Source organism: Nannospalax galili, unplaced genomic scaffold (assembly GCF_000622305.1).
Source record: "Nannospalax galili isolate Female #2095 unplaced genomic scaffold, S.galili_v1.0 scaffold879, whole genome shotgun sequence".
Lineage (NCBI taxonomy): Eukaryota > Metazoa > Chordata > Mammalia > Rodentia > Spalacidae > Nannospalax > Nannospalax galili.
In genome coordinates, this window is record NW_008346261.1 from 432,884 (window position 1) to 444,137 (window position 11,254).

Here is an 11,254-nt window from a genome sequence, read left to right on the forward strand (position 1 = left end):
TTCATGTGTTCTAAGGTTTATTTATTAAGGGGTTGGAGTAAAAGAAATATTTTTGTTAATATGTAATTTTACCCTTAAATTAAACAGCTCTTTACTTGTGATTATTATCCTGTCAATATGGTGTTATTCCCACCACAATGGCTTTGGGGCTTTATTGATGTCATTTCCTTGAACTAATGTTGATTTTCTATGTAAATTTCAAGATCATGTTGAATGTCAGATTGAATATCTATGACAGTTAACTGCCATATAAAATATTGTAAGAGAACAGGAATTTAAATTACTCTAGGAAATGGAATGACATGTGTATTTCTGTGTAGACTTCACATATTGTTGTAAGTCACAAATTTGCCTTTTGTCATTTAGACATTGAAAAGTGGCCTGACAATGGTTGGGAAAGTGGTGACTCAGCTGACAGGTACACTGCCCTCAGGAGTGACAGAAGATGATGTTGCCATCCACAGTAACTCGAGACGGAGCCCTTTGGTCCCAGGCATCATTACGGTTATCGACACTGAAACAGTTGGAGAGGGCCAGGTAAGAGCTCTGGGTGAATGAAATTTGTGTTCTCTTAAGGGTGGGGCCAAAATCAGGGTCAACCAAAAGATATTTGGCTTAAAGAGATGAAGTATTTGGAATTTTAGAATTTCAGATCAGATTTTTTTTTCCTCATCCAAGGAAAGTAAGGGCTTTGTTGGATCTGTTAATTTAGCCTTCATTAATGCATAAAACCTAAAGGGAAAGTGAAGTTTCTAGAAATCCTCTTATCTCTTTATGAGAACATCTGTCTCATAAATAATTTTACATCTGTTTATACTATTCCGTTTAAATTAGTTTTTGTATAATGGTATGTTATAGTCTAAATACCGAGATTAATAAATTTCTTATGAAGATAGGTTTGCACCTGAAAACCATCAGTAGGAACTTATATGTAGGGGAAACAAGAAAATAAGTTATGGTGGCATGAAATTTTATAATATACTTTGTTTCTTTCCTTTGACTTTTGGAGATAAGGCCTCACTGTTGCCCAGGCTATCAGTGATAGTCCTCCTGCCTCAAGTGTCCCAACTGCTGGGGTTACAGGCATGAGTGACCGTGCCTAGCTAACATAGTTCCTTTTAAATGTTAAAAAATAAAAACTTGAAAGTACAAATCATAAATTGTACATGATAACATGTTATAAAAATCCTCTATCTTCAGATAATAAGTTATTTTTTAAGTCTAGGTTTAGAAACATTTAGAAGGGGTGAGTACCATAAGCATGGCACAATATTTTGCCTTTGAATCTGAAAGTTAGTGGTAAGGTGCTTTTGATAAATAGCCCACCACTCCAGTCATGAAATTTCTTTTGTGTTCATCTTTTATTTTTAAATTTTATTTTAGATGATTAGTGTATTGCCTATATGTAGGTAAGTGTACTCATGTTGTACAATGCCTGTGGAGGTGGGAAGAGGGTGTTAGATCCCCTGGAACTGGAGTTACAAATGGTAGTTAGCTACCATGTGTGTGCTGGGAATTGAACCCAAGTCGTCTGCAAGAACAGCCAGTGCTCTTAACCATTGAGCTATCTCTCCAGCCATTTGTCTTCACTTTTAAAATACAGTTCTGGCTGGGCATGGTGGTGTATGCCTTTAATCTCAGTACTCAGAAGGCAGAGACAGGAGGATCTCTGTGAGTTCAAGGCCAGCCTGGTCTTCATACTGAGTTCTAGGCCAGCTGAGGCTACATGGAGACCCTGTCTCAAAAAGACCAAAAAAAAAAAAAAACAAAAAACAAAAAAACAATTCTGAAAGGACATAATTTTTATTCTTGCTGTTTATGGTCATCATTATAACAGATATAATGTAAAATCAGTTTCTAGAATAGAAAGTAGTAAGTTTATGAAACATTGTAAGTATCAAATATACATTTACTCTATATTCATAAAAATTGCTTAGAAAGTTTGTGAGTCTCTAAAGTACTAACCTTTAATATTGCATGTTCTCTTAGAATAAGCCTGCTTCACTATCTGTGGGTCAACACCCTGATGAAAAATTACACTTGGCAGCTATTCATGTGCTGTTATGTATAAGATCAAAGATCTAATAGCACTTTAAGAAAGAGTGGACTTTGCTGCAATTAAAACAAAAAGTTTTTAAAATTCTGGATTATTAAATATGATTGTTGTATTTTACTTAAAATCTAAATAATAATAATTCAAATTTTTACCTCTCCCATCTTAACTTTGTGGTTAACCAAATACATCATAGGCTTGTATTGTTTTTAAAATTTAGTGCCAGCAAACTTTTCCATTGGCTATAATGGCATGTGTTTTTATATGGGGGTGGGGGGGGAGAGAGAGAGAGAGAGAGAGAGAGAGAGAGAGAGAGAGAGAGGGAGGGAGAGAGAGAGAGAGATAAGAGAGAACTGGTATGGATAGGGACATCTGTTCCATTATTAAAGGCCAACTAAATATATAAACATTGAGTGTTAGGAGTATTAATCTAAAATATCCCCTTTTGTTTTCTGGTTTCATAATTCATCTTTGTGGCCACCCACATTTATAAGGTAATAGGTAATAACCCTTCTCAACATTGTCTAGAACTGTAAACTTCTTGAACATCTAGCATTTGTTCACAGATTTGTGGTCACATGAAAGTAGAAAATGTTATCTCAATGGTTTTGATTCGTTTTAGGAGTAACATTTATTAAAGTATAGGGGAAAATAAAAATAATTACAAAAATTCATTGTATGGGGCACATGCTTATAATCTTACACTTCAGGAAGTGGAGGCAGGAGGATTTCAGATTTGAGGCTAGCCTAGGCTACATAGTGTGTTTGAGGGTAGCCTGGACTATATAATGAGACCTCAAAAACAAACAAACAAACAAACAAAAAACAACTAACCAGTCAACCAGTTGACCAAACTAATAAACTAAAAAGCATAATATTAGCATTTATGTTTTCAAATGAAATGAAACAATTTTTTTTCCTTCATGTAGTTACTTTAAAAAAAAAAAAAAAACTTAGAAGAATTTTTGTGCTGGGGTTGCATCAGTGGCAGAGTGTTTTCCTGACACATCATAGTCCAGGGTTCGGTCATCAACACCAATAAATTAACTAACTGTAAAGGAAAAGGAGGAGGCAAGGAAAGAATTGGAAAGGACAGTGGGACTTCTCTCCTGGAGGTACTAGGGCACACATGTGTGCTTCATCTACTCAGCTATGAGCCCTGGACTTCAGGGAGCCAGGCTGGGAGACAGGCAAGGGAGGGGGAGATGCAGAGAGAGGGAGGGAGTTTTTAGTTTCATAATATGGAAATAAATGCATTAAGATTTTGGAGTTGCAAAAGTTTATTTTTCTGTGGTGAATGAATAGAGGGCTCTTGAAGATATCTATTAGGAAGAACCATAGAAATATTACCTTTTAAAGTTAATCTCACGTGTTGCACATGACATATGTTTATTTTTTCTGCTGTTGTTTGGGAGCTATAGTCTCCTAGTTTTGATATATTTTGAAATTCTAAGACAAGAAGAAATAGATGTTCAGTAAAAAGATAAGGGCTATGCAAATTTTGAAAGAATTGTATTTTTCAAAGCAGTAGAATAATACTGCCTCTTTCATTTACATGAATCTGTTGTCACTAGGCCTTTTTTTTTAAACTGGTTTAACTGGAGTACTAGCCTGCTTTTAGGCTGTACCTGATTACATTAAAGGGAGTCCAATAGTCAGTTTTAAGGACGTTCCAGTTTTATTTAGCCTGTTCCATTGGTATTTAGTGGTAGGTCCCGTCCTCTTCTTGTCCCATGTACCTCTCAGGACTTGATGCAAACATTGCATTGTCTTCTGCGATCTTAATCCACTGAGACTTTAATATATTTTTGTGTTCACTCTGATAGTGTATAAAATCTGATTCACCATCTTTCTGTTGCTGTATTGATTAATTGGATTTTATGGTGACGGGATCATTGTGTGGTAACTGCATTAAGGAGGAATGATTTAATTGACTTTGTGTCCATTTTCATCTTTGTTGCTTTCATGTTTTATTTAAAAGCATTCATTTCTTGATGGGAGAAGTGGTATGATTCCCCTTTTACACATTTATGTAATTGAAGTTAGCAGTGTGGCAAAAGTAATAATTGAAATGTAATACCTCAGAATGGTAGCATATACCCGAACTGCTGCTTGCCTCAAGACCAGGTGTTGTTTGTGGAAATTTAATTATTCCTTAGGTGTTTTGGTTTTCTGATGAAGGCTTGCACTTTGTACTGCTTTGTACTGTTTAATTTGATGTAAATTATGGGTTCCCCCTGCTTAGATAACTGGTGAGTCCCTGTCTTAGGAAAATCATACTGGGATAATGATGTAGGCGAGGTGATGGGACAATGCAGAGAACCCTTCTAAGTATACTGGCTGTTCATATTACAGAACAATTGTGATACCTTTTTCCTAGTTTGAATTTTGTTTGAGACAGGTCTCCCTGTAGCTCCAGGCGGCCTGGTACTTACTGTGTAGACCAGACAGACCCATCTGACAGAGATCTGCCTGCCTCTGCCTCTCAAGTGCTGGGATTAAAGGTGTGCACCACCATGCCCAGCTAGTTTGAATTTTTGCTATATACCAAAACTAATGTTGCTTTTTGCTGGAAGGCTTTTTTGTCTTTTTTATTGCTATCTATTGACTACATAATACTGATATACTGATTTTTTTCCCAGGAGAACATGTTTGAGGTCTGGGGTTTTAGTATATAGAAGGAATGGGAATTTTTAGATCATGTTTAACATAGAAAAATGGACAAATGACAGAAATAAATATTTCACAGAAAAAGATTCAAGTTATATGAAATCAATACCCACAACTTGTTATGGGAGAATTGCAAATTGAAACTACGCTGGCAATATTTTTTTTTACCTGTCATGATCTGAGAAACTCAAAAGCTTGCAAATATATTCTGTTTTTTTATCCATCAATTTTGACATCATTCATGCCCATCCCTTAATCACAGCTTCATCTCTTTTTCTTGACAATCACATATATTTTTCTTCCTTCCTTCCTTCCTTCCTTCCTTCCTTCCTTCCTTCCTTCCCCTTCCTTCCTTCCTTCCTTCCTTCCTTTCTTTCTTTCTTTCTTTCTTTCTTTCTTTCTTTCTTTCTTTTCTTTCTCTCTCTCTCTTCCCCCTCCCCCTTTCTCTTTCTTTTATTTTTTTGGTCTTTTTGAGATAGGGTCTCCCTGTACCCCCAACTGGCCTGGAACTCACTATGTAGATAGACCAGGATGGCCTTGAAATCACAGAGATCTGCCTGCTTCTGCCTGCCGGAGTGCTGGGATTAAAGGCGTGCATCACCACACCTGGCTCACGGATATATTTTCTATACTTTTGTAATTTTGAAAATGTTATAGAAGTAGAATCATCATTTCATCTGTGTTCTTGAGAAATATTGTTCAAGTATAGAATTGGGAGGTTCTCTGCAAGTAAATCCAAGTGTGCCTATGTTTTCTGTAAAAGTAGTGAGATTGGTAGTGAAATGTAGCAATGCTGCCTAGTACGCGTATTCCCAAGTGCAGTCCATCTTGTGGCAATTTGAAGAACTTTAGGGAAGATATTGATGACACACTTTGGGAGCAGTATCCTGCATAACAGCATGTACATGAAATCTCAAGAAGATAGATGAGAAGAGCACAGAAACAATGTTTGAAGAAATAACAGCTAGCTGTGGTAGCACACACTTTAATCCCAGGAATCAGAAGGCAGAGGCTGGAGGATCAGAATCTCAAGGCAAGTCTTAGCTACAAAACAAATTCCAGGTCAGCTTGAGCTATATAATAGCAAGACTGTTTCAAAATACAAACAAAAATTACCAAGAAACCCAGAAAGAAAGCAAGAATATATGCATACACATACATGTATGTTTTTCTTCACATAATTTCTTTAACAGTTGGAAGATTTTTAAAAGGACACAATAATAAATTTTTCAGTTGTATTATACACCTGAGTGATATTTCTTTGGAGGAAATGCTACATGTTTGAGCAAGGACCCATATTTTACTGGAATTCATTCAATATTAACAAGAAGTAGATATGTATATACATCTCGTAATCTACCCAGTGACCACTAAGAAATTACTAAAGAAATTAATACACAATTTAAATATAGTAAAATATATTCAGAATGAAAATTAAATCCAACTATCTCAATGTTCATGTTATTATAAATGGAATGAAATTAAAAGGTAGTGAATTAATCCCAGCACTTGGGAGGCAGAGGCAGGTGGATCTCTGTGAGTTCGAGGCCAGCCTGGTCTAAATAGTGAGTTCCAGGACAGCTGGGGCTATAGTACAGGGAGACCCTGTCTCAAAAACCAAAAAAAAAAAAAAAAAAAAAAAAAAAAAAGGTACTGACTATACGGAGCAAGTTTAGATTGAAAGACCACATTTTTTGAAAACAGAAATATCATGCAAACAAGAATTACTTTGGAATGGCTATATTAATGTCAGACAAAAGATTTTAAGTGAAAAAATATACAGGGACTTTGTGTGTGTGTGTGTGTGTGTGTGTGTGTGTGTGTGTGTGTTCGTTCCTATTACTGAGTGCATGGTTATGCAGCCACATGTTTATGGAGGCTAAAGGTCAACCTCAGGTGTTGTTAGAAGCTGCCTACCTTGTTTATTGAGACAGAGTCTCTCGCTGAAACATGGGGCTCATTGATTAGGCTTGGCTGACTGGCCTGCAAGGACCAGGGATCAGGAGACACTTTCCATAATGTAACAATTTTACCTTTATTGTACGTAAGGATAATTACTACTAAACAGCCAACAATAGAGTCCTAGAAAACGTGGGAATTGAAGGGAAACATGTACCTCAAAATTTCAGCTCAAATTTTAGTATACTTAATAATGGACAGAAAACTACACAGAAAAATAATGAACATTTAAAATATTTTATTAATTAATATTCCAAACAATTTGATCTCATATTGGAATGAAGACCTGAGGAGTGCTATTTATTTTCAAGACTGCCTGAAACACTCCAATAAAGCATATGCTTGGCTAGAAAACAAATCTCAGTTACTTTAAATGGTTAAAAATCATACGTCTTTTTTAATTTTAATTTTTTTATGTGTATGAGTGTTATGCCTGTATGTATGTAAGTGCACCCATGTCATGCAGTGTCTGTGGAGGACAGATGAGGCTTTCGGATCCCCTGGAACTGGAGTTACAGACAGTTGTTAGCTGCTATGTGGGTGCTGGGATTCAAACCTGAGTCTTCTGCAAGAAGAGTCAGTGTTCTTAACCGCTGAGCCATCTCTCCAGCCCCCAAATCATGTCTTTAAAAAAAAAATTATTGTGTATGTGTGTGTGTGTGTGTACACTCATGCCAAGGTGTACATGTGGAGGTCAGAGGGCAACTTACTGTGGGCTTTCCTTCTCCTGTGGGCTCCAGGGATTGAACTCAGGTCATCAGGCTGTGGGACAAACACTTCTAAAAAATTATTTTTATTATTTTTAGTTATGTGTCTGTATATGGATGTGTGCACATGAGTGCAGGTGCCCTTGGATGCCAGAGTCGTTGGATCTCCGGAACTGGAATTGCAGGTGGTTGTGATCTGCCTGACAGCACACATGGATGCTGAGAACCCATGAGCAGCACACATGGATGCCGAGAACCCATGAGCGATATGGGTTCTTCACTGCTGAGCCATCTTTCTACTCTGGAACAAGCACTTTTAACTGCTGAGCTTTCTCATAGGCCCAACAAAATTTGTTTTCTAAGCACAGTGGAAATGTAAAACTTACAGGATCTCTAAATATTTGCCAGTATAACAGTATATTTGTAAATAACTCATGAGTCAAAGAAGTTTAGTAAAATTAGAACATATTTTGAACTTAGTGGAAATAAAATGTACTGACATTTGCAGAGTGTAGCTATAGTATCATGTGGAACAGAATTTGTAGATTTAAATGCCCATTAGGAGAGGGAAGTATTCTTAATAAACTAAGCTTTCTCCTTAACAAAATTAACACAGAGAAGAACACAGTATCGCCATTGTGAAAAAATGAAGCAATTAACTGTATGCAATCTGAACATAAGTCAGATAAATAATAAAGTAGTGCAGAAAATCTATAATTGGTAGTCTGAAAAGATAACACAATTAAAATATTTATAGGCTGAATTAGAGGTCTAGCCAGAGCAATAAGACAAGAAATTTAAAGCATAACAATTAGAGGAGGGTGACTTTTCATACCTTTTTATGTATAAGCTTGTTGTAATGGTTTGGTAGTGTATTACATTGCGCTATGAGGTTGAAATCGGCAACCAACGGCAAGTGAATGGAACCTATGTAAACCTCTGACATGTTTAAGTGCTGCAACAGTGCTTAAATACATTTCTTTTTGTGTCTAATTTGCAAATAAGTGGTAACTAAAGAAGTAGTTGATTTACTTATTTACTCTGTATCTTTCTGGGCAAGAGTTACATTGTTATATACCCTCAACATCTAGAAGGATTTTGACCTGTTGTAGTAGAATATTACCAGCAATTTTTAGGCTCTTGGGGCCAGAGAGATGGCTCAACAGTTAAAGCAGAGGCTGCTCTTGCAGAGGATCCAGGTTTGGTTCCCACATAGCAGCTAACAAACAGTTCCAGAGGATCTTTGCCCTCTTCTGGCCTCTGTGGGCATTGCATGACATTGGTGTACTTACATAAATGTGGGCAAAACACTCATACATGTAAAATAAAAATAAACTTAAAAAAAAGTTAGTCTCTTGCTATGCAGCCCTGACCTTGCCTCATCTTCCTGTGTGTCTGTAACATGGTAAAACAGCATTTTCAAAGAGCATCTTTGTCTGTCTATAAACTGAAAGTTAGACTACAGCTTTTATTCTTCAAAATAAAATTGTTGGACCAGCAAGATGGTTCAGTGGATAAAGGTGCTTGCTGCCAAACCCGATGACCTCCTTAGTTTGATCCCTGAGACCTACATGGTGGAAGGAGAGAACTTCTTTCTTCAAGTTATTGTCTGACCTCCACTCTCGTCTGTGGTATGTGTGTGACCCCCCCTCCTGCGCACATACAATAATTAAAAGTAAAACTTATTAAAAATAAAATAAAATAGCCTTTACTCCATTATGCCATTATAATTTGGTTTATTTGAGCTTGTTAGATTTTTCACTGTTCTCTTTTTAACAATGGGGAAAATTATGATTAAATTGAATATAGTAAGATTGGTATTTGATGTCCTTGAATAAAACAGTGTCTGATTGCAGTTTGTATGGGACAGAGTTATTTTGACTTTTTTCACTACTTCATCTATAGTTGAAGTAATACTTGTCTTTGTCATCTATAGCCATGTCAAGTGGTTCGCTTTGAAATTTATACAGCCACCTGTGTGGGGCATAGCATATCTTCTCTGATTGCTAAAGTGGAATTCTCACTTTGATGGGAACAGTCTTCCAGTATAGTGGAAGCATTTTGTTTGAGATACTGAGGTGTATCTGGTGTAGCCTCTGAGCTGTTGGTGACAAAGGTTAACCTTCTTTTGTGTTCTTTCCTTTTCTGAAGGTGCTTGTGAGTGAGGACTCAGACAGTGATGGCATTGTGGCCCACTTCCCTGCCCATGAGAAGCCAGTGTGCTGTATGGCTTTTAATACTAGTGGTAAGTTTTTTTTAACCACTTATCTCCTGAGATTCTAGCTAAGAATTTTGGAAATTGAAAATATATTATGTAGAATTTGACTTTTCTTATGTATCTGTGTATCATAAATAATAATATGATCAGTAAGTAGTCATTGAATAAATGCGTTTCTATTACAACTCATTCTACCTCAACCCATCCAGGACAGTAGTTTAACTTTTAGAAAAGTGGTGGTTGAAAAGCAGCATTTAAGAAGTGCTATTGAGTCACATTTGTTTTTGTATTATAATTATGCTAAAATGCCAATATTCCAAACTCAAATATTAATATCAGAGACATTTTCTTTGCAACCCAACCCCCCCTTCCCCCAATCCAATATGATATCCTATAAACTTTTATTTTTCACTGTGTTTTGTTGGTGTTCTGTCTTTCTGGTTGTTCCTAAATAGTGTGATAAAGACTAATATTAATAGTAATATAGAATGCCCTATTTGCATTTTTTCTCTAAACTTTTACTAAGAAAAGATTCATCTATAAAAGTGAACTAAAGGGCTGGAGAGATGGCTCAGCGGTTAAAAACACTGGTTGTTCTTGCAGAAGACCCCAGTTCGAATCCCAGCACCCACAAGGCAGCAAACAACTGTCTGTAACTACGGTCCCAGGGGATCCAACAGCCTCTTCTGACCTCTACAGGCATTGTACAACATGGATGCACTTACCTACATGCAGGCAATACACACATACACATAAAATAAAAATAATAAATAAAAAACAACTGAACTAGAAACAAAGCTTTGTAGTCATTCACTACTAGGAACAGTCTTTATCAACCCAGAACGAGCCACAATTCTTATTATAATAATGGGCAGGATAAATACCCTGTTCTTTCTCATGGGTTACCATTTCTTAGTATGCAGTCTGTGCTGGGTAGTAGTACTGGTGGTGGAAAATGAGTTATCTTTAAAATATTTGGTATCTAAACAAAAGATAAAACTATCTTCAGAGATAATTCTGCGTTTGCAAATTTGTAGTCTTTTCAGGTCCTCATTTGGCTGATGTATCTGAAGGTTTTGATGTTTTAATCTAATTTTTAAAAAATGATCGTATCATTTAAAATTGATGGGAAATATTTGGTTTTCCCCCTCTTTTCATCATTTAAAATAAAGAATGATGATAAGTTAATATAAAGCACTTTCAATTGATTTCCCCTTTGATATCCTACTTGGTCATTTTTTTTTATTAAAAGGGATTTTTTTATAGTGATTGGTGATCACTAAGATTGATTTAACGAATAAGGACAAATATTTATTGAATTTCTCAGAATGTTAGGGGAATTAAGTTAAAAATAAAAGAAACTCTCTGAAATTTTAGTCACTTTCATTACTCCACTTGGAGTAACCAGCATGACGCCTGTTCTATTCTGCTTATGTCAAGTTTCCTTTGGGTCATTGTGTATTTCATATTACCGAGAGTGCTTCTGACATGAAACCACGTTTTCCCCTTGTCTGTGACTTTGCATTATGCAAAGAACATTCTACATGATGTAGATGTAAAGATACCGTGGTCATATCTGTCCTTGTCAGGAGTATCATTTACAGATCAGCATTTTATCATTTGATCTGTTTGACCCCCCCCCATATT

General features: G+C 36.2%; 1 protein-coding gene across 11 annotated transcripts in view; it reads left to right on the forward strand.

Moving 5' to 3' along the window:
• The window catches only part of Bcas3 (BCAS3 microtubule associated cell migration factor), a 602,200-nt gene that overhangs the window by 166,954 nt on the left and 423,992 nt on the right, over positions 1-11,254 (forward strand). For all 11 annotated transcript variants that reach the window (XM_029568114.1, XM_008842646.2, XM_029568116.1 and 8 more), the window contains exons 12-13: positions 367-537; positions 9,541-9,634. In XM_029568114.1, coding sequence (XP_029423974.1) covers positions 367-537; positions 9,541-9,634 — 265 coding nt within the window. The remainder of the gene's footprint in view (positions 1-366; positions 538-9,540; positions 9,635-11,254) is intronic.